This window comes from Triplophysa rosa, linkage group LG19 (assembly GCF_024868665.1).
Source record: "Triplophysa rosa linkage group LG19, Trosa_1v2, whole genome shotgun sequence".
Classification (NCBI taxonomy): domain Eukaryota; kingdom Metazoa; phylum Chordata; class Actinopteri; order Cypriniformes; family Nemacheilidae; genus Triplophysa; species Triplophysa rosa.
This window is the reverse complement of record NC_079908.1, coordinates 15,295,026-15,318,488: the sequence shown is the minus strand read 5'-3', so window position 1 is coordinate 15,318,488 and position 23,463 is coordinate 15,295,026. Positions and strand designations below refer to the sequence as shown.

Below are 23,463 nucleotides of genomic sequence, written 5' to 3'. Positions count from 1 at the left end.
TGGGGTTCTTGGGGGCGTATTACAGAAAGATCGTAACTTGAAAATCTTATCCTATCTGTTCGGAAACCATGGAAATTTCAGTCAGGACCTCATTTATGACAAAAGCTATTACAGAACAGCGTTTCCTAAGTGCATAATCTTATCTTAACTACAGATAGGAAAGGTGTATTACAGAAGAGTCTTAACTTGACAAATAATCCTATAAACGGTCTTAACTTTAGGACAACACCACAGCTGTCCTAACTTCAAAATATTTAAAAACTAACAGGAAAAACGCTCACGATTGCGCTGTCCAACAATGGCATTACATTTATTAATAATTGAAAATGAAGAATGTTTAATGGAAGAAAGACTCTTGGAGGACCCTGAAGATGTGTTTCATGTGTGATGACAAAACACTTATTAGTAATTACAGAATGTGCCAATGCGGCGCAACCTGACATTACAGTTAGCACAGAAACTGCAACCAAATTTATTAAAGTTTCTATTTCCCCGGCACTAAAATTAAAAGCTCGTCGGTTTTGTTTTTCCATTTGTTTTTACCTCATCAGTAGCTCGCACAGTGTTGGTTGCTTGGTAACAGGCCTGAAAGTGGATTGCCGAGCTTGATGGTGCAATTTAGGATTTCCTAACTAGAGAAAAGATACGATTTTGTAAGATAGGATAGGAATCTTAAATCAAGTTGAAATTTGCTTCTGTAATTCGAATTTGTGAAACATCCTAATTCAACGCATCATATCTTAAGTTAAGACCTAGGATAAGAAACTTTCTGTAATATGCCCCCTGTTCCATAAACGTTTGTCTCTTGCTAAACTCAAATAATATAGTGCTGTCCTCAATGTTTCTAAAGAATTTGCTGTTTTATGTTTGTTTTTATGTATTACCTTAGTTTTATGCCTGCACACAATCTTAAAATTTAAAAATGTTTATGATTACATTTTTTGATTACACTTTTTTGTTGATTTGTCTCAGATGTACCATTTACAAACACTCCACCAACCTACGGTTACGATGCGGACCGAGCGGAAGAGCAACGTCGACACCATGACATCCTGCCCTACATCGATGACTCGCCCTCCTCCTCCCCTCACCTCAGCTCCAAGAGCCGAAGCAGCAGAGACACCCTTTCATCCGGCTCGCTCGAGTCCTCCAAATCTGTAAGTCAAGTCCACAAATCTGGTTATTCATAAGTATCTATAAATACCTTGTATAACTTTTGTTGTGCGGATGAATCCTCGCATGAACTAAGACAATTCTTTCTAGATGCCAACGTTACCAATTATGGTGCGAATAATTTTTCACATTTTAGTGCCTCGGTAAAGGCGATTGCAAAGTAGCCATGCCGTCAAATTAAACCACTGATTGTAAAACACACCTTTCCTGCTTCATTGACACAGCCATTGGCTGTCAGTTTGATTCATGGCTTTACCAATACGATGCCCAGAGGCAAGCAGTTTATTTGTGCATGGCAGGATTTTGAGTGCCCTTTTGACCCCTGTGTTTAGCTCCCGCATGGATTTTAATCAACGCTGAGTAGATACTCACCTGAAGTACACCTTCATCCTGCTAACACACACACCTACCTATGAGCACTTAAAATGTTTACCCAACAAATAAACAGCTAGCGGAGGATTTGTAATACGGACGGATTCAGAGAGGGGATTAGTTTTGTACACATCTCGCCTTGAGCTGCAGGTAAGCTTTAAAGGGTTTCAGGATTTTCACAAAATCGCCGCTAAGACATAAGGCCACAGTAATAGGTCTGTAGGTGGATGGTCACACATTTAGGTGGTTTCCTGGGTGGGGTTATGTGCTGTTTTATGCACCTTTTCTAAACTTGTTTAACCTCAAACAAAAGACCAGATAAGATTTGAATGAGTAAGATGTTTTTCAGTGAGCCATCCTGCGTCTGTTAGTCACACCGATGCTGTCCATGGCCGTTTCTCAAGCCTTTCTCCAGAGGAGACATTTGCAGTTAATGGTCTATTTTATGGCTTCCTTTTTAAAATTGCTAACCACATAGTAACGCAATGGCAACATGCAAGCATTGTGAAAGCAAGTTTAAGCACCTTTCTTGTTTTTTTATTTGTCTAGTGTCCTGTGAATTTCTCCTCGATGTAATTTTTATTTTGTTTCTAGGTCCATATTGTCATTTTTAATAATAAGGATTTCAAAGTACAATATTGTATGAGACATGCATAATTTCAAATAATTTCTTTCCATAGCTTTTTCCATAAATTTATAGACATAACTTGTAAAAGCAAAATCTTTTGATGGATAACATTTTTAACATACAACCATAAATAATTGATATTTATAATATTTATATTAAAAAAAAAATTTAATGCGTATGTTTTATAAGTGAGATTTATGGTTTTCTCAGCAGAGATGAGCTCAGCTCATTCTCATGCACTGGAACGCTGACAAGCTTTGATTAATAAATATGGATGAACAAAAGATGGTGGTCTTGAGATATGGGGAGCCCCCGGGGACAGACGTCTAGCGCACAAGAGTTCATGAATAAACCCTTGATTTCCACCTTCCCCCTGCTGTACAGTGGCAGGCTGTATTCTGATGTCAGGTGGGGTTTCACATCTAATATCAGTTAGAGAGATGTGATCTGCTTAATCAGAAGAAAAGTTTGCAGTGAAGTCCAGCGAAAACTGAAAGATGTTGGTTAGAGGGACTGTGTGACAACACATTGATAATGCTGCCAACACTCTTTTATGAATTAGGCCAATAAAAACAAAAAACAAGCAATGATTTTAAAGCACCACAGGGTTTTTATGCTTTCATAATCAGCCTTTTAATGTCCCCTAAAGTTATATCTTCATATCAACAAGCCATAGCAAAACAAGCCATTATTACACACTTTAGCATAAAGGAACACTACAGCATGTATTGCATCGATAACATATTCATGAGGCAGATGGGATAAACGTTTTATTGTAAATTCTGGAATCGAAAGTCTCATGAGGCCTCACAAACATCTGTGGTTTCCATTATCTGTGCTGTGGCCATGGAAACCAACATTTCAGGTGCATTTACAGTAGCCCTCAGCTCTGTAACCTACACACATCCTACAAGGACAAAATCACGAAATGCCTCACTTCTGGATGGATTCCTGGCCTGTGGTCTTTCATCAGGGTTTGCTGGGTAGTGTGGACTCCATGAAAGTCTCTATTTAGTTTATAGGTGTTATAAATTCTCCATGAGTCGCATGTAACCAAGACGGTTATTATAAGGCCTTAGAGAGCAGCTCCATTGAACCATTGCCAAATCGCTATTTTATAGCTCATTCCAGAAATGTCGGTATGTAATTTAACGTCATGTGATTTAGTGGTGTGTTACTTGTTCAGAAGTGCGTGAAGTCTTTCTCTCTTGGCGCAGGCGGAGTTGGACCTGGAGAAGGGGCTGGAGATGAGAAAGAGGGTGTTGTCTGGAATCCTGGCCAGTGAAGAGACCTACCTCAGCCACCTGGAGGCGCTGTTACTGGTGAGCAATCGATATATCTACAGTATATCTCTAGATGTTTCTTTGTTGGATTGGTTTATCGAAAAACTCTTCATGCTCCTTTTCAGCCCATGAAGCCCCTGAAAGCAGCGGCCACCACTTCGCAACCTGTCCTGACTGTTCAGCAGATAGAAACCATCTTCTTTAAAGTGCCTGAGCTTTACGAGATACACAAAGAATTCTACGATGGTCTTTTACCCAGAGTGCAACAGTGGAGTCACCATCAACGCGTAGGAGACCTTTTCCAAAAACAAGTGAGAAAAATCTGCTCAACTTCTAAACGAACTTAATCATTTTTATATTATACCCACTCTAATCCACATGGTTTAATCTTTTATATTGTGCCTGTCCGATCTTCATCCGCCGTTTCTGCACCATAGGGCTGGATAATAATTGTAAACATTTATCAATGAATCAAAAATCTTAAATTTAACATTTTAGCCCCTAAAGCGGCACCGCACAATCACAGAATGTCTGGACTGCAGGAGTCTGTTTCGCTGCCTTGTTTCACCCAGCCACTTCTGTAGATACTACAGCGTGTGCTTTGTGTCTTAAGGACAGGACTATTAATAGTGCCATTTCAAGATTGTGTTCTCTATCTCACCCCTCCCTCTCTTTTCCATTAACTTCTTTCCTCACGTGATTCCTGACTGTTTTGAGGGCGGACAAATCCCCCACGTTTTGTCGTCGCCTTCCACATTTATTTATCTCTCCATTTACTCCTTCATTTTCCCCTGTTCTCACCGTCCCTCGGCTACAGTAGCTAAGCTGCGTTTCCCCCAGAACATGCTCTGGTTTCTTCAGGCAGCCAGTCAGACAGTCATTTTGACCGGAGGCGATTTGTCACCGATGCTGTCGCCCTCTCCCGCGTCCATTAACAAGAATCCGGAGGCAGGAGGCGAGGCGGCGCCCGAGGAGGCAGACTCGCAGCAGGAGAGAGAGCAAGATGAATGAAAGACAGAGAGAGATGGAGATGGTGTGTGCGCGTGAGAATGTCTCTATTAGAAATGTCTCCTGCTGTTTGTCATTTCTTCCTTCTTCGTGTAAAAAAAAAACGCAACGTAGATGAGGAAGAACGTCGACGTAGGGTTTCGACAGGTTATGGGAACCTGTGTGTTAGAGGTGAAGCGTTGTGAGAGAGATGTTATGATTCCCGTTCTAAATGTTTTATGCCTGTTGGTGACACGCATATGTAAATTCTCTGGAGACTGTTGGGAGAGAATCTGATGTTCTTTTTCGGTGCAGATTTGTGACCCACGTAAACATGGTTAAGTGCACGGAGAAGAGGAGCGCACTTTCGTCTTCAGCTGGATCTGGCATATGGTCATGTCATCATGAGGAAGTGTGTCTAGGCTGAGAGGATATGAACACCGCTGTGTTGAAGTCTCTGTCAAGCTGTCTCAACTTTCAACTGCACAGTGTTTGTTGAAACATGTTATGAGTGTGTACATTACCTGGGAATCGAACCCATGAGCGCTGCTTGAAATATTCTGTATCTTGAAAAATTTTAAATGAAAAAGAGTTTGAGTTTAGATACGAATACTGATTTCTCCTATTTAAAAAAGTCATTCTAAATGCGTCACTCCTTTTTCCCAGTTGTGGTTATATTTAGTTACATGTTTTATATTTAGAGACTTTAAGCTGCATTTGGTTGTGTTGTGAAAATCCAACTTCTTACTTGAAAACTTAACCTATCAGCTCCCAGCATTCAGCTGCTGTTAGACTGATCAGCTCGCCATGTGTTGTCATTGCTTTGTTACGGTCATCATCTCTCTCCACGCTGTAATGAGGTTGTCGAGTAAATTCCCGTGCTTCTCTGCAGATAGATTCTGGCCTGGGGCGGTCTTTTCTGCTCCGTGTGGAGAGGATTGCACACACTGCGAAAACGACTTCAGTTTTGGACTTTCTGGTCTGTGCAGGAGAGAAGATTTATCTTTAGATATTGCATTTGACAGTCTCACCGTTTCAGAAAAGGGTGATGTCATTCAATCATTTAATCCTTCTGAAACCTTGTATCTCCATATTTCGTGATTTTTATATTTTGCCATAAATCATTATTATTAGTCAGCCTTTATGTTGTCACTGGGTTTTGCTAATATCTAACCAATAAAAAGTAATAAAAAGTGCTTTTCAACTTGACAACACAGTATTTTATCATTTAAAGAGTACAGTGTTTTTTCCATTTCCTGAAAAACTGTGAATTTGGACATCCGATGTTTCGGATGTACAGCAGCAAAATGACACCATCATAAAAGCAAAAGCAGGTTAAAATCATGGGAGAAATTGGACATGTTAAACAGAATTACAACTCATTTTGGTGTAAGAAAACTTGAGTATTGTTTTAAATGCATAATGAAACGTAAAATGTGTAGAAGATTTTCCTTGTACAAGCAGATGCACATGTCTGTAAAAATGTGGTTGCATCCCCTCCAGCTTCTCATATTGTCACACACAATGACAGACACAAACCATTTTTCATCTAACGTATATTTGTATTTTGAAAGATTTATTAAGCTGAGAGAGGTCTCAGCGCTGACAGGAAGGCTATTGAGTTTGGATGGTCTAAATCAGATTTCCAAATGGCCTTTTTACAAGCACCAAGCGCATGCATTAATTGCTGGCTGTAGAGTTGGCCTCTGCTGCTATGGTAACCGCTGTAGGCTCCATATCCGAGCGATGGCCCAGCTGCTCCTGCTGCGATGACGCTGTCCTGTCTGTCCGCCCCATGTCACTGTGCCACGCAAATCCATCCACGCATCTCGCTCATTACAGTGTACAGTTTCACCCAAGAGCCGTAGCTACCATCTTGAATATTCTCATAAATGTCAACAGTTGTGAACATACAGATTTGAAGTCCACTGTACGTGAAAAACAAGACGACAAGATGAGTGGAAATGATTCAGTGCGTTTTCTCTTTCTGTAGGCGAGCCAGCTCGGAGTGTACAGGGCCTTTGTGGATAATTACGAACTCGCTGTGGAGACCGCCGAGAAATGCTGTCAGGCAAACACGCAGTTCGCCGAAATCTCTGAGGTAAGATCTACCAGGCCTGTTGTTGTAATCCAAGAGCGGATACCTCCACCATAAATCCCCACCTTGGTTATTACGGAAACAAACAAATACAAGTCTCTGATTGGTTAGGAGGAATATCCAACTATAACATAATTCAGATTTGTTGTTTTGGACTACTAGTAAAACAGAAATTTGTTGAAGAAGTTGTCTCTATCAAATTAACTCTGTCCTTCTTCCACCCCGCCATCAAGAATTGAGTCATTTCCAGCTTTTATATGTGGCCGTACCTGCATCTCTTCTCTTAACAGTCACTCAGATATAAAAGTAATGCTCAGCCCTCTTCAGAGAGCAGGAGATTTTATGCCGTACTAAATGTTATGAGGAGATGGTACCTAGAATAAAATCTACATGATGATACACCTCTCGTCCCACTCCATTCCCCCACCCTCCGTTGTCATGCCAACTACTTGTTCCCTTTAGAATATATAGATATTTCTCCCATCTTACACAAGCAAATGTGAACATTAGGATAATTGTTTGTTCGCAGCGGTGTGTAGAAGTAATGATAAGGCGTAGGAATACAATGTAGCGGGGGAGGACAGTTTCTGGAGGGTTCTCGAGCTTATTGCCTCCGGTGTAAAGCTAACAATAGGAAAAGTTTAATTGCACTGCTTATGTAGATGAAATGAAATGTGACAGAGTAATTTATTCATTTAGTCTGTCAGTACAAATATAGAGCGGCCAAAAGGGATTCTTTATATGCACGGTTTAGACAGGAGGGAGGTGTTACGCACAATGCAATTGAAAGTGGAATATACACAGTAACAAACCAATTATTTTTAATGTGACGACACGCTTTGTGTTTTTAATGCAATGTTTGGAGCATAGTGAACTGTTTACAGATCTAATAAGCCTTACATTGACAAAACATATGGGTTGTGATGTTAAGCTTTGTTCGTGACTAAAATGTGTACTATGTTTTATTTGCATAACGCAGCTTTTCACATAAACAAATGCAATGTGCTCAATGAACATCTCTGGTGAGGAGAACATCTGCAGTAATACATAAAAAAGGAAGCAACCGAGGATACGTGTCAGATTACAGTCAGCAGACTTTTTACACTAAGCCTCTATGATAGTGTGCGAGTCATCAAGCATCTTTTTTATTGATCTCGAGTTTGTCTCTGATACCACCAGAGTCTCAAGGTCAGGAGCAGCAAGGAGTGCAAGGACCTGACTGCCAAACACTCCCTGGAAAGTAAGAAACGAGATCCAGTGTGTTGCTTTAAATACAGTATTAGTACTTGTTTGGTATGTGTATATACAGTAGAATACACACATAGTGTTTATTTCGAGTTTAACTGTTGCACATTTCGCTCACAGCATGTTGTCTTTTCTCCTTTTAAATTCAGTTGTATAAAAGCTCTTGAGTGGGTGGATTAGATAAGGTTTCAAACATCGGCATTTGCGCCTGCGGTAGGAAAGTGGCTCTTGTGAATAATCGCCCACTGTGTGTGTGTTCTCTTCTGTCCTGTCTCTGCCAGCTCTGCTCTATAAACCCGTGGACAGAGTGACCCGGAGTACACTTGTTTTACACGTGAGTTACCTGTACTTTATCACATCATGTTCTTTGAGCATTGCCTCCGTGTGTCTTTGTGGCTTGTTAAGAAAAGCATCACTTATACTAATGCTTGTATTGATCCTAAGAATTAAACATTAGCACTTAACTTATCTCATATCATTTGAGCACAGGATATGAATTATAAGTGCAGCATGTTGAGGAGTGGTATGTTATTACTTCTTAAGTGTTTCTTAAGTGTTCAGATGTAGGCTTTATAAAATGGGAAAATTCTACAGACTTGCTTTCAAAGAGAGACTGAAATCTTTTATATGAGGAACTAGAATATAATAGTAGATGTGGGCATATGCTCTATTGACTTTTGCCAGTTAGCAACCTCCTAGTATACCCAAGCACAATAAAAAACACCCTAGCAACCACATAGCATCTTCATAGCAACCACCTCTTTGTGCCATGTTTATATGGCTAACACTTTGTAATCTGACTTTTTATTGAAAAATTGCTTGGATAAGACGTACCTGTATTTATATGCGTATACTGTGTATATATATATATATATGATTTGTTTGTTTGTTTCATACAGGATCTACTGAAACACACACCCTCCAGTCATCCAGATTACCCTCTGCTGCAAGACGCCCTCCGCATCTCGCAGAACTTCCTGTCCAGCATAAATGAAGAGAGCACACCTCGCCGCCAGTCCATGACCGTGAAAAAAGGAGAGGTGAGCACAGAGACCCCCCACTCTCCCATATGTCCTCCGTCATGTTTATGATGAAGTGTGTTTGTCAAATACATATTTTTAAAGGGCACAGAAATGTCAAATTTCTAGATCACCCATCATGCGCAACCCCCAAAGCCTTCCAGCCATTGAGCTCCCGTCAGGTTTTATAGTCAGCCATTTTCAACATTTTCTCTCTTAAGACCTCGCAAATAATCTCCATTGAAGAAATCAAGCATCCTCCATACACTAAAAACACATATTTGTTTCATATTTGTGCTGAGATTTATGGATATAAGAGTGGGATTTAGCTCTTCTACTTTTAAATTCTCTTGAATCATGATGATGTCATGGGTTACAGATGGTAAGAGCTAAACCCCCGATGACCCTGGCAAAGGAGGGCGGACATCATGAGATCACCCTCTCTTAAAGAGATCTTGGTCTCACATGCGGGAATTAAAGATACGTTTGGTTTTAGAGTGGGCAGCGTGACGCGCTCCGTTCTGCCTTTTTCATTCCAGCAGTCTGGTTTCAGGAGAAAGGCAGATGGATTGTCGTATGATTGATGGCGAGCAAGGGTTGCGCGTAATGTGCCATAATGAGCCACCAAGCTCTCTCGCATCTCATTGATTATTCATAACGCCGCATTTTGGGCTCCTCCCACATTGAGCAAGCAGCGAGGAGTTTGTTACTGTTCGATCCACCCCTCCCTCCTCCCTCCCTTGGGTGACATGTGGACGGACCAAGATGATCAAATATTGATGGTGTGTACATGAAAGAAGTCATGGAGATCAATGTGTTGTCGAGCTTATTGTCTTGTAGACCAGCATAAGGAAACACAATACTTTTTTGTTGACCAATCAGGCAAGATTGTATTTCTTTTATATATATTATATATATAAATATTTATTGGATTCTTTTGAAGCTGTATAATAATGTATGATCACATGATACTGTGTTTAATCTGGCTCATAATATTCATTTAGTTGTTCTGGATGTGAGTCTAGCAGAGAGTGGAATGCTACTCCAAGTTTGCTTAATGAATCTTGATGCCAATGAACAATGAACTCATTATTTAAGAGTAACTTCAGAACTGATATCAGTGGGCAGCTCCATGCATTAGCATTATTGTTCAGGTCATGGTTGTGTTGGTTTAGCCAGGGCTTCTAGTGTTACCCATACTGGAGTTATGTGGGAGAGAGAGGGGAAAGATTCAGGGTGGCCCCAGAGGCCTTCACTAGTTGGGCCAGAGCCACTTCATTAAAATGCAAATGAAACCTCAGATTTTAGAAAGCAGCTTTCTGTGTCTGCAATACACACAGAGCAATGTTTGTAGCATCACATGTGAAACACACAGAGTCTTAATAAAAGCGTGCACTTGATGTATGTTCACATGTAAGAAGCACAAACGCACAGAGGCAATCCAAACATGCTAAAGCCTATAGATACACATCAGACATGCATATATACACAGCTAGATGACCTCAGGCGCTTTAAAGCCACCTGCTCTATTCCGCAAGCAACACGCACTCATCTGATATGTTTCGCTTCAGTACCTCTAGGGCAGTGGTTCTCAAACTGGGGGCCGTGGCCTCCTGGGGGGCCCCAAGATGGTTCCAGGGGGCCACAGATTTTGTGGCATTTTAGAAATATAGATATCTATCATACATTTTGTGCAATCAAACATCAGAAAAACAACGCCACCAACCAAAAGAATTGATGTTTTAGCATTGTTTAACTGAATATTTTCTTGGTTTAATTAAAATTTTAATTACCCGCGTAGGGTCCGCGTTGAGTTGACACGTTGTTACATTTTTGGAGAGGTGCGCGTCAGGCTACAGCGTAGGGTACGCACAGTGTACGCGGCTCTGCGTAGGCTACGCCGTAGGTTACGGCGTAGGTCCTACGCAGAACCATAAATTGGGCTTAAGTTGTCGTCACGTATTCCATTCTTGGCCGAAGGAAATAACGTAGAGTTACGAAACGCGATCTGTAGAGCAGTTTGTCCGTTTAGGGCTACTGTAGTAACAACATGGCGAATTCCATGCAAGGTGTCCTGCGGTGTATGTAGATAGAAATAACTCATAACTCAAGGTAATAAAAACATAACGCTTCTTTATGTAAGGTCTTTATACACCTCTGAAGACATAGTTATGTGTATTATATTGCATTTCTGATCCTCCAAAAAATTACACACTGGACCTTTAACATTTTAATGGTCTGAAGGATAAAATGTGTGAAGGATAAAAATGTACAACCCAGCAGGCTTTGCGCTCATTGCACACACATAGAGCTTAATCTTCAGAAGCTGTGCAACATTTTGTTCTGGTTGGCTGTGTGTGTGTGTGTGTTTTCTGGTTTAAATTTCAATGGTTTTGGTCCAATTGTAGTGGGTGATTATGAGATATTGCCATTGTCATGTTTCTACTGGAGGCGAGCTGCTGGAAAATGTCATCTGATGTGGTGAGACAGCTCGTTTGAGTGTTTTCTCTTTTATGTTCACATATAAGAGACAAGAGACTAGCTTTGCTAATAGTATGCTGTGCAGTTTAAGTGTTTGCACTGGGGCTTTAAGTAGGAGACAGGCCTGTTTGTTTTTGGATGTTTGTGTGTGTATTTGTACGGGTCTGCATGAGGTCTTTGTCTTGCTCCTACAGTAAAATTGCTTTGGAAATGTCAGCCATGTAAACTGTGGTGCCATTGGGTGGTATGTTTTTATTAGTGCTGTCAATCGATTAAAAATAATAATCTGATTAATCACACATTTTTCTGTGATTAATCACGATTGATTAATTGCACATAACATTAATGTTTTAAAATATACTTTTACATTCTAATAATTTCACATTTGATCTCCAAATTAAGGTAGAAACAACAGATTTCTTTAACAACATCATTTTATGAATGAAAGCCAACATTCTGATATTAGTACTGCAACTGATGTCTCCATTAAATTGATGATTTTTTCTATATTTTAACATTAATTATAGCCGTTCAACACTGAAGTACAGTATAATTGAGAGCTATCAAGTCTACCAGGTAGGAAATATACAGAAATTGAATTAAGTTCTCAAACACTTTACAGTCTTTAATGCTAAATTCTAGATTAGATACAGAATTAAAGCTACAAATCACATTGATTTGCTATTTTCTTTTGTTTATTATTGTGTAATGTATTTCTAAGTGAAACAGGATGTTGTATAGAGAAGGGTAGGCCCCATTTACTAGAAATTGATTGGTTCAGCAAAAGGGGTTGAAAGCAGGGAGTTGAAAAATGAGGGATTGGTGACATCATCCAGTTATTTCCAAGGCAAGGCTTCTGAAAGGTTATGTAGACAAACATATTTTTGTCGTGCAGTTATGAATAATTCAGAATAAGACCAGAAATGTGTATAAAGAAAAAGTAAACAAGAGTCAATTTTGATGCCACGTGAACTTTAAAGGCATATAGCGTAACACAAAAGTGTGTAATTGCGTGCCTCTCCCATCTTTTTCTGCCTTTTTCTCTTAATAGTTTTGCATGTTTTGGATGACCTCAGTTCTTTCAGACTGGTATGTGCTTCTTGCACCATTTGCCTTTGAAACATGACCAGTAGAAACTGGTACAGTGGGACCATTTGGAAACATTGTGTTTCTATTTTACAAGTGCTAACTGAGATCTTTTGGGCATGAAGAAGAGGGGACAGTTCACCCAAAAATAAAAATTCTGTCATCATTTACTCAACCTTGAGTTGTTCCAAACACAGAGAAAGATATTTGGAAGAATGCTTGTAACCAAACAGTTCTTCGCCACCATTGACTACCATAGTAGGAAAAATGACAATAACTGTTTGCTTTCCTACATTCTTCAAATAATCGTTTGTGTTTATCCAGAACACAGAAATTGAGGGTGAGTAAATGAAGAGAGAATTTTCATTTTTTGGTGAACTGTTCTTTTAAGTGTTCACTATTGGATTCATCTACTCTACTTTTTTAAGAAAGTAACCATCTACATGCACCAGACCCCTGCACATAAATTACTGCCAAAAAAGAGGTTCTGTTTACTGCTGATTGAACTGTTTGCATTGACTAAACGTTATAATTACTCTCTTTCCCCAGTTGGTTGACAGAGAGAGATGCTTTATAATCCACTGCTCTTTTAAATGTTGAAAATGGTGCCATGTGAAGTAGGAATATCAGCATTTGGAAGAGGGATGAACTGAAATCAGGTCATCATTACACTTTGTACTGAAAATGCAGTGACGCATAACCGGCGTGTTGAGAATTTCGTTAAATCATTCTGTGGTGACTTTTCCGTGTGCCCAGCTGCAGAACCACCATTTCACACACACACACACACACACACACACACACACACACACACACACACACACACACACGCGCACAACACAACACCAACCACACACGCACGCACACACACACGCACACACACACACACACACACACAGTGTTGTTGTGTTAATAATGGGTGATCTTTCAGACACTGTGTGCTGAACATGGAGACGACTGCAGCCAGGTTCCACCATCTCGCTGGATGAGATGGTTGTGATATCATCTTTTGTTTGCTCCACTGCAGTGGTGACGTGTTGCCGTGGGAGCAGTGATGCGTGTCCTGTGGCCTGGGGCTTTTGTTAAGCGCGCATCTTTTCACACACTTACCGAACACTCGTGGGACTATCGTTGTATGATTAGCATATGGCTTGTGGTCAGGAGTTACCTGTTTTAAAATGTCCTCCCAATTTTCTAATTTCAGAAACAAAGAGTCTTCAACACAGGACTGCTGCTCTTTTTTGAGTTGCTGTCTTGTTTTAGAAATAGGATGATACTTCCCCCTAGTGGGACTTATGCACAACTGTATTACAGTCAATATGTGTCTGTCTTTCTATCTACTGTACACATTTCACACTCAGTAACTACATTTTTTGAACTTTATGGCTTGTTGATAACAAATGTCCAAATGATGATGTTATTATGATAACTAAATTATGTATTTAATGCTTTCTTCCATTTTATTGTAGTTTTATTAATATTTTGAATTAGCGTTCATTTTTGTGTTCTTGTTCATTTTAGTTTCATTTTTAGCAATTTTGTGTGTTATTTTATATTACTATATAAGTTACATTTATTTTTATTTGTTTTATTTTAAAAACAACTTAAACTTGAGAAATGTTACCTCAATATTAAAATGAAATAAGTTTTTCAAATAATATTTTGACTGATATTTTCTTTTAATCCTTTTGTAAACTTACTTTAGTGTACCTACATTGTCTCTTTGGTTTGTATGTTCAACAGAACCGTCAGTTGTTGAAGGATGGCTTCATGGTGGAACTGGTGGAAGGAGCAAGAAAACTACGCCATGTTTTTCTCTTCACTGACCTCCTGCTCTGTGCCAAACTGAAGAAACAGATTGGAGGGTAGGAAAAGTCCCCATGCATCTCTCATCTTTCTCTTTCATTTCCATTCTTCCTATTTCTATGTATAGAACAGTTCATCTTGCATTTTCCACCTGTTGTTGCGAGTAGGGATGTAACGATTCACTCAGCTCGCGATGCGATTCATGATTCTGATCTCACGATGTGATTTATTCACGATTTACTCACGATTTATTTTTACAAAATGAGTTGAAACAAATTAGAAATGAACAACTTCCCTTGCATTATTTCTTAAATGCTTCACGTTTCTTTGTATAATAAAATTATCTTTTATTTCAAATAACAAAACTAAACTGCAATTTTATAGCAAATTAATAATAGAAAAAGTCTCTTTAATATAAACAAACTAATACTGTCTGTGCTTTTCTTGGATTTCTTTTGCATTTAAGAAATATCAGCATGTCCACGTTTAGGTTTGCAGTGAAAATAGCGGCCCCTGCTGTTCAAAAAATGTATTGCGATTCAGTTCACGCCTCAACCGATTTGAATCGTCACACATTATAATCGATTTTCAACCGGCTCACGGTGAATCGTTACATCCCTAGTTGCGAGACAAACTTATTGTTATTTTTGCAACCTGAGAGTCTTTGGACCCAGTCTGAGCTGTGTCTACTGCACCAACATCAATACTGCACCTAATCAGATTCCAGAATGTGTTTTTGACTGGATATTAAATTATTTCCAACATTCTTCATGTTTGCAGGAAGAGCCAGCAGTACGACTGTAAGTGGTACATTCCTCTTTCGGATTTCACCTTCCAGACAGCGGAGGAGTCAGAGCCTGTACCTATCCCACAAACCCCCGATGAGGAGCTTGATACCATTAAGATCAAGATCTCATCCCTCCGGAGCGAGATCCAGCGAGAGAGGGTACAAGACATTTGCTTAATATTTTATTGAATTTGATATTAAATGTACTGTATACGTTTTGCTGTCTAGATAGGAAGCTCACTAGGTTTTGTAGCACGGCTTACATTTTTCACTTCTTTCTCTAACAGAGGGCCAACAAAGGGTCAAAGGTCATGGAGAGACTGAGGAAGAAACTGTCCGAACAGGAATCACAATTGCTGCTAAACTCTCCTAACATGCCCCTCAGAGTGCATCATCGCAGTGGAAAGGTCAGAAATTCACATTATCCCATCCTCATCTCTAGATGTTCCAGCCCAAACTTACAGTCCATTCGTCTGTTTTATCATGCAGAGCTACATGTTTCTGATCTCGTCAGACTTCGAGCGTGCCGAGTGGAAGGAGGTGATCCGAGAACAGCAGAAGAAATGTGAGCGGCATTACACAGCAACCAGTATTTTCAGAAACTGGTACCAGTTCAGATGATAGTGGTGGATGTTAAACGAAGTTCTTGCTCGTTCCCGCAGGTTTTAAGAGCTTTAGCCTGACATCCATAGAGCTTCAGATGCTCACAAACTCTTGTGTCAAACTCCAGACGGTCCACATCCCCCTCACCATCAACAAAGAGGGTGAGGAATTAAAACGGATCCTATTTATATGATTGATAATGTTCTTTTTGTTATAGCGCACAATTCGCTTGTACACATGTGTATAAAATGTGTATTTTTCACACTTTTACATAAAAAATGGATATTTTTCAACTTCTGATGATGTACCTGTGAGCCATAAGTCTATTCAGAGTGATAAAATCAACTTTTTGTTTTGAACTTTTGGCTTACAGAGGATGAATCTACTGGACTGTATGGATTCCTGAATGTAATCGTCCATTCTGCCTCTGGACTTAAACAGAGCTTAAGTAAGTGTCTCTTTACCTCCACCTCTCTCTCTCTCCCCCTTCCTGTGCTTATCAGGGATCATATACACATTTTCTCAGCCTGTGTCTCCTAACGGCACATTAAGGAAGGAGTATCTTGCTGACATGTGTTGAGGAGATTCTCTGTGTCTCTATAGATCTGTATTGCACATTAGAGGTGGACTCCTTTGGCATCTTTGTGAATAAAGCCAAAACAAGAGTGTACAGATACACCACAGAACCCAAGTGGAACGAGGTAAATCCCACATCCCCGTCCCTGTCCGTACAGCACTGAGAGGAGAAGAGCCGGCCGCTGAAACGCTCTCGAGGCATTCATTCTTAATTAAGCACGCATAAGTGAGGCCATGTGGACTATTAGGCCTTCTGGACAAATTCTATTACAATTTAATTAAGAGCAATTACCATCCCCCAAAGTAAAGGGGAGCACGTAAAGAAAATGAGCGATGACAGGTGTTAAGCCTGGACCGGCTTTGCTTTCTCTGTGCTTTATTTTTTGTTGTTTGGGTTGATTCTTTATGGTGCATTGTGGGTAATATCGTTCGCTGTGATATATTTGCCTTTTAGGAGTTTGAGATCGAGTTGGAGGGCTCCCAGACATTGCGTCTGCTGTGTTACGAGAAGAGCTACAACAAAGCTAAGATGACCAAGGAGGACGGAGAGAGCACGGATAGAATAATGGGCAAAGGACAGATGGCGGTATGACCTCCAGCAAACACTTCACCTATAACAAAACACACAGCGATTGCACATTCATAGCGGTTGAACGGTATTTTGAGTGCATACATTTTCCTGTTGTGTTATGTAAGTGTTGTTCATCACCTGGGCCCTGAGTCACTCTGGTGGGGAGACTGGCCTTTATACCCCAGACGTTTAATCTGCCTTTTAATTGCTAGGGTGCTATTCACTCGGCCCTGGCTTTCTAGTCATCAGATCATCCATTATTCATGTGTGCTGTCTGAAAATGTCACATTCAAACGCCTACATCCGATTCGCTGACCTGTCAGTCTCTCCCTTGAGTTTTGCGGGGTCATAGAGAGAGCACAGAATTGTCTTGCTTTACAAACGATTCATTGTGGGGTCTGGGTTTGAATACATCTGGGTCTGAAAGCAAAGGTTGGTGTATCGATGGGGGCTGGGGGGTTTGGGTGTCTTGATCTCTCTGCAGTCTTGGAAGCAGACCTGTTCTCAACAAGCTCCCTTTGGATGATCTATCTTATTTTGAAATTGCTTGGCATACGTAGATGAAGATTCAATTATGCTTAAATGACATGAGTCATGATTTGCTGCTTGCTATTGCTAGTCAGATGGTGTTGAGGAAGAGGCTTTCTTTTTCTTTCATTTTCAGTTTTTTTTTTTTTTTTGATTATACAGAAATCAAGAGATTTGTACCCTCACAATTCTACAAAACTCACTGTAATAATATGTGACCCTGGATCACAAAACCAGTCTTAAGTAGCACGGGAACATTTTTAGTAAAAGACAAAAATACATTGTGTGGGTCAAAATTATCGATTTTTCTTTTATGCCAAAAATCATTAGGATATTAAGTAAAGCTCATGTTCCATGAAGATATTTTGTAAATTTCCTACCTTAAATATATAACAACTTTATTTTTGTGAGTGGGTGGTCTGCCACAGTGCCCCTGATTAACAACTTCAAAGGCAATTTTCTCAATATTTTGATTTTTTGCGCTCTCAGATTCCTGAGTTTTAAACGGTTGTATCTCAGCCAGATATTGTCATATTCTAACAACTCGTATATCTATAGAAAGTTTATTTATTCATTTATTATGTAAAAATCTCAATTTTGAAAAATTGACCCATAAGACTGGTTTTGTTGTCCAGGGTCACATATGCAAATGGATAATCACATTTGTATATCTGTGCCAGTGGAGCTTATGTGACACTAGTTGGCACTAATGTGTGAGAAAACACTGGTTGAATCCTCACTTTCTCTCTGAGCTGGTGACAGTAAGGTTGTAATAACTGAGATGATGAGATTACGTAGCAGAGAGCGATCAGGCCTTATATGTGACCATATGGAGATTAGACCAGGCAACAACGTGAACTTTACTCGCATTAAATAGCACGTTTACGTTAGGGAGAAGAAATGACAAAACTGACGCACTAATGTAACTAAGAAAAGCTAGCATAATATTTTTATTCATCTTGAACTGAAGATCAGACAATGTAACGTCCATCTAACCAACCCACAACCTATAGGTCCCAATGCACACACATGTATAATAGCTAGTGTACGTTGTAAGTCGCTTTGGAAGTGTCTGCGAAAAATAATTGCATAAATGTAATTATTACCATAATGTTTTACCTTATGATGTATTTTTGTGTCTTCAGTTGGATCCTCAGATGCTCCAGGGAAAAGACTGGCAGAGAACAGTTATTCCTATGAACGGAGTGAGTGTTTCCACGTCTGCTCCTCTACTGCAGGCTTAATGTATGTTTACTCACTGTTATGACTCAATGTGCATCTTTTTCTTAAGATCGAGGTGAAAATATCCATGAAATTCACCAGCCGGGAGTTCAGCCTGAAGAGGATGCCATCACGGAAACCCATGGGTGTGTTTGGAATAAACATCTCCACAGTGACCAAGTGAGTAGAAACAGATGACCACGCACAGCTAACAAAGTTTAGTAACACTGTTCTAGTCAAGTGTCCTTGAACTGAATAGCTTCTAATGGCATTCCTATAAAATTCAATCCCAGATTGATGTACATTAAAGTAAAAGCAATGTAGTTGAGGAGTTGTCTATAAGTTGGTATCCCGTGTGATGTTTGCTGTATGTTATGTTTTCAGACGCGAGCGCTCTAAAGTGCCATACATCGTCAGACAGTGTCTGGAGGAGATCGAGAGAAGGGGAATGGAGGAAGTGGGAATCTACCGCGTCTCAGGTGTGGCCACTGACATCCAGGCGCTCAAGACAGCTTTCGACACCAGTGAGTATCACAAAACCGAACATGACCTACTAGAGAGAGTAGATCAAGCATCACTGTACAGTAGCTTAACTGAAGTGGGCATCTATATTGGACCGTCGTAGATCAGCTCTCTCATTCTCTCTCTGTAACAGATAATAAGGACGTGTCGGTAATGATGAGCGAGATGGATGTGAACGCTATCGCTGGAACTCTCAAGCTGTATTTCCGGGAGCTCCCTGAGCCGCTGTTCACGGATGAGCTCTATCCGAACTTCGCAGGAGGCATCGGTTTGTTGCTTGAGCTGCTGAGTATATACTGTAGCAGTCTTGGCCTCTTGAAAGTGCGCTGATTGTGTCCGTGTTTCTCTGTAGCTCTCTCAGACAGCGTGGCTAAAGAGAGCTGCATGCTGAACCTCCTGCTATCTCTACCAGAGCCAAACCTTGTCACCTTCCTCTTTCTGCTGGATCATCTTAAAAGGTACACCAGTTTCTGAGATGAATGAGATTTTTAGTATGACAGTGAAGAGAATGATTGTTGTGTATTTCAGTAGTACGGTTATTAATAAATCCTTTATTTAAGAATGAAAATAAAGTCATTTAATTTACAAACATTGCAATCATGAAAATGACATTTTTTGTATTACAATAAAAAACAGGGGAAGGAGATGTGCATAACTTGCATAAATGTCACAAACAGGCCTTAAATCATTTATACTTTATATATTAATGAGATGTCGGATGATTTGTTTCAAACTGATTAGCTGTCATTTTTCTTTGTCTTTATTTTTAGGATCGCAGAAAAGGAGAGTGTGAACAAGATGTCGCTTCACAATCTGGCAACTGTGTTTGGCCCCACCCTGCTACGACCCTCAGAGAAGGACAGCAAGATCCCCACCAACCCCACACAACCCATTACGATGGGGGATAGCTGGTCTTTGGAGGTCATGTCACAGGTGAGCACTACCACCATACCCTGAACCCTCAAAAAGAAAAATTCTGTCATGATTTACTCACCCCCGAGTTGTACCAAATCTGTATGCATTTCTTTGTTCTGATAAAGACAGAGAAAGATATTTGGGAGAATGCTTGTAACCAAACAGTTCTTGGCCACCATTGACTGCCATAGTAGGAAAAATTACAGTGGTAGTCAAAAGTGCCCCAGAACTGTTTGCTTTCCTACATTCTTCAAAATATCTTCTTTTGTGTTCGACAGAACAAAGAAATGTATAAATAATTGTTTCCTACTATGGCAGTCAGTGGTGGCCAAGAACTGTTTGGTTACAAGCATTCTTCCAAATATCTTTCTTTGTTTGTCAGAACAAAGAAATTTATGAAGCAATTTTTCCTACTATGGTAGTCAATGGTGGGTGAGTAAATGAAGACAGAATTTTCATTTTTGGGTGAAGTGTTCCTTTAAGCTAGCAAATCATGTGTCCTGTATTTCTGTGTGCTGAACTAGATTTGACTTGGGTTTTTTCCCAGTTGTCTCATTACTGACATGTGTTCTCTGTATTTGATGGTGTAGGTGCAAGTTTTGCTGTATTTCCTCCAGTTGGAGACCATCCCGACACCGGACAGTAAGAGACAGAGTATCCTATTTTCCACAGAGGTGTAAGAAATATTTCCTTTGTCACCCTCGTGGGAGTGAGGGAAAGAGCAAGCATGCCCATCCACCAGGTATAATGGACACTGGAATGCACAACAGCGACACCTGGGTAAAAGTGTGTTGACTTTCACTCACTTTCAAGCGGTAGTCGCTAGGGGGCGCCACAGCCCTTTTAAACGCTGAGGAACTCGAAATACTGAGCACATCTTGAATATTGCAGAACCCTAAATGTACCTTAAAAGAGCTTACCTTCCTCTCAACATCAGTGTCAGTTCAGCACCTTTGCTCTTCATGGTGTGAGTCCACAGATCGTGTTTGATTTTGGATCCCTGAGCATGCTTGTGTGTCCTGTACACAGGCCTTTAACTGTCATTTCAGTTGGTGACAGGGAATCCTCTCAGATCCACTCCACTGTCTTTCCTGGATTTCTTTGTCATGTTTGTCTTACATTGTGTGTCACCATTGGTCACTTATAAAACACATTTTTTCTGTGCTGCTACAATTCAGTATTCAGCTCCAAACTGTTGCATTTCGTGTCAGGATTCAGTAGACACCCAGTGGTTCTTATTGGAACCATTGAAGATAAATAGGTAAATACTCGAAATGTTTCGTCAATCATTTAAAGGATATAATTTAATAAGATTCTTGTGTAGAAGATGCTGTTCGGTTCAGTTATTGTCAGTGTTGATGTGATTTTAATTTAAAAGTGAGGTAACATTGAGAAACAATCCAGTAGTAATTGATCCGAGTTCAATCTCACATATATTTTATTTGTTTTGTACATTATTTGCCCTTACCTCTCTATCAAGCAATATTTAAGGATTCACTATTGTGTTTAGACATTTAAAAACATATTTCATTTATCTTTTTGGAGATTTAGATTTTTTTGTATTTGTGAAAGAGATCTACAGTAATCTATTTTTCTTTTATCTGTTTTTATGTAATACATATAGAATAATTATGATTATTTATTTGGGGACTGATATCAACATTGGTGTCTTTTCAAAATATGTCTGCATTTATCAATAACTTGATCCGTGTTATGAAGTACTGTATCTTCCATACATATCCTGTTATATTTCCCCGTGTCTTTCATTTTTTGATCCGAATCATGGATTCATCAGAAATGATATCGCAAGAATACGTTTAGCACAGTATGTATGAAAGATGTCATTAATAATTTGATGATGCTAAAAATAGCACACAAACATGAGTGTTTCCCTGCTGTATATCTAGTGTTAAGAGATGACCAAATGGAGAGATGCGTTTTAAAAATCTTCCCTCTTCTCACAGTAACGTTGCTCTCTTGGTCTTATTTTAAGACATGAAGAAGAAACGCTGTATATAGCACAAACCGAGCAGGCGACACTAATGTTGCTGTTACACTTGACTTATGTCAGATGTTTTGATGAAGGATGGGTTATTTTCAGTAACAGTGCAGTACTGCAGTTTCCTGTTTGCAACAATAACAGCTCCTGCTTATACGTATTGTGTTTTTGTAAAATTTCTGTTAATTCTGTAAAAAGTAAAAATGAATGCTCTTAAGTTGTTTTTATTTTCATTCCAAGAGGTGCTTTAGTTATTTTATTTAACATGCAGGCATGTTTATTTCTTAAAAGCATTTTTTTTAACATTTGTTTTATATGTTTGATAAGTGTTGTTTGACGCAATAGTAAGATGGAACCAAATTCTGGCAACTCTAGGAGGATTTTTTAAACTGTGTGCAGTAAAGTGCGTTTCCATTATCGCCATGACAATTGTTTGTTGTGTCTGGCTGAGTTTGTCTTAAACCTCCATCGTCTGTACTAAATGTAAATGTCCTGCGTCTTACACCCATCCCAACTCAATACAACAATCATACAAAGTGTTAAATCATCATTTTCAAGCAGGTTTGGAGATTTCACTCACATGTAACCCACTGTGGAACTGACAGAGCATTTTCCTCTCTGCAGTATAAACTCTTGGCATAAATCAAAGAAAGTAAAAAACTGTGATCTATTGCTTTTAGAAGGCAGGTAAGCTTAGGTGATACAAAGCATTCCCACTGTGTTCGTTTTATTTCATGTGCTTCTTTAGATTGTTGAATGTTACTGGGTTATGAATATATAAACATGTTCCAGTTATATGGGAGTGATGCGGCGCATGATATTTCACAAGCTGTTTCTTTCAAACAAAATTACAAATACTGACAAAACATTGTTTATAGAACTCTTCTACAGAGCGTGAGACATTTTCTTACGTGACCTGTCATCAAATTCTGGCTTATGATAAATAATTTGTGATTAAGAGTGATGTGCACTTAAGCCTGAAGTGTTGGAGAGACATAATTTGCAAACATAAATTTGTTCTGGTTCATCCACAAATGTAACAGGTATTAAAAGCACTGCTAGAGGTCATCTGTATCATCCATTGTAGTGTTATAACTGGTTATGTTGAAATCTTGCCTTTAACACATTAAGATATGCTGGACAGCCACTGGGACAGGCTATGGATTCTTTCCCCTTTTCCAAGTTTTTGTCGCTATTTATTCTTGCTAATATTATCTTAATGTTCTGGTTATAGGACTGTACAAATAGATACCGATTTCTGCAGACTGAAACGTTTGGAAGGCATTTGCGGCCTCTGTTTATACACAAATGTTGAATAAAACCTGTATATGAATACCTGCTGTTTTATGGTGGATTTTTTTCATTGCCGTTGTTGCATTATCTATACTGTGACCATTATCACAAAATTCACTCATAGTCATAGTTCACGCAAATAAAGTATATTCTTTATTATTTTAAGTATATCTATCTATCAGTATATCTTCTTTATCATCAGTATCATTTACTTCTCCTCAAGTGAATACAAACCTGTATGCAGTGTTGGGTGTAACTAGTTACTAAGTA

The 23,463-nt window shown here is 39.4% G+C and overlaps 1 protein-coding gene across 1 annotated transcript in view; it reads left to right on the top strand.

Moving 5' to 3' along the window:
* Window positions 1-23,233, top strand: part of bcr (BCR activator of RhoGEF and GTPase) — a 55,200-nt gene extending 31,967 nt beyond the window's left edge. Inside the window, exons 2-23 of the mRNA XM_057359966.1 lie at window positions 973-1,157; window positions 3,391-3,495; window positions 3,582-3,767; window positions 6,437-6,544; window positions 7,721-7,781; window positions 8,068-8,120; window positions 8,686-8,826; window positions 14,116-14,237; window positions 14,959-15,124; window positions 15,253-15,372; window positions 15,455-15,530; window positions 15,628-15,729; window positions 15,942-16,016; window positions 16,172-16,269; window positions 16,599-16,730; window positions 18,389-18,448; window positions 18,535-18,644; window positions 18,849-18,988; window positions 19,120-19,254; window positions 19,339-19,444; window positions 19,757-19,919; window positions 20,492-23,233. Coding sequence (XP_057215949.1) covers window positions 973-1,157; window positions 3,391-3,495; window positions 3,582-3,767; window positions 6,437-6,544; window positions 7,721-7,781; window positions 8,068-8,120; window positions 8,686-8,826; window positions 14,116-14,237; window positions 14,959-15,124; window positions 15,253-15,372; window positions 15,455-15,530; window positions 15,628-15,729; window positions 15,942-16,016; window positions 16,172-16,269; window positions 16,599-16,730; window positions 18,389-18,448; window positions 18,535-18,644; window positions 18,849-18,988; window positions 19,120-19,254; window positions 19,339-19,444; window positions 19,757-19,919; window positions 20,492-20,581 — 2,534 coding nt within the window. The 3' untranslated portion in view covers window positions 20,582-23,233. The remainder of the gene's footprint in view (window positions 1-972; window positions 1,158-3,390; window positions 3,496-3,581; window positions 3,768-6,436; window positions 6,545-7,720; window positions 7,782-8,067; window positions 8,121-8,685; window positions 8,827-14,115; window positions 14,238-14,958; window positions 15,125-15,252; window positions 15,373-15,454; window positions 15,531-15,627; window positions 15,730-15,941; window positions 16,017-16,171; window positions 16,270-16,598; window positions 16,731-18,388; window positions 18,449-18,534; window positions 18,645-18,848; window positions 18,989-19,119; window positions 19,255-19,338; window positions 19,445-19,756; window positions 19,920-20,491) is intronic.
* The last annotated feature ends 230 nt before the right edge of the window (window positions 23,234-23,463 follow it).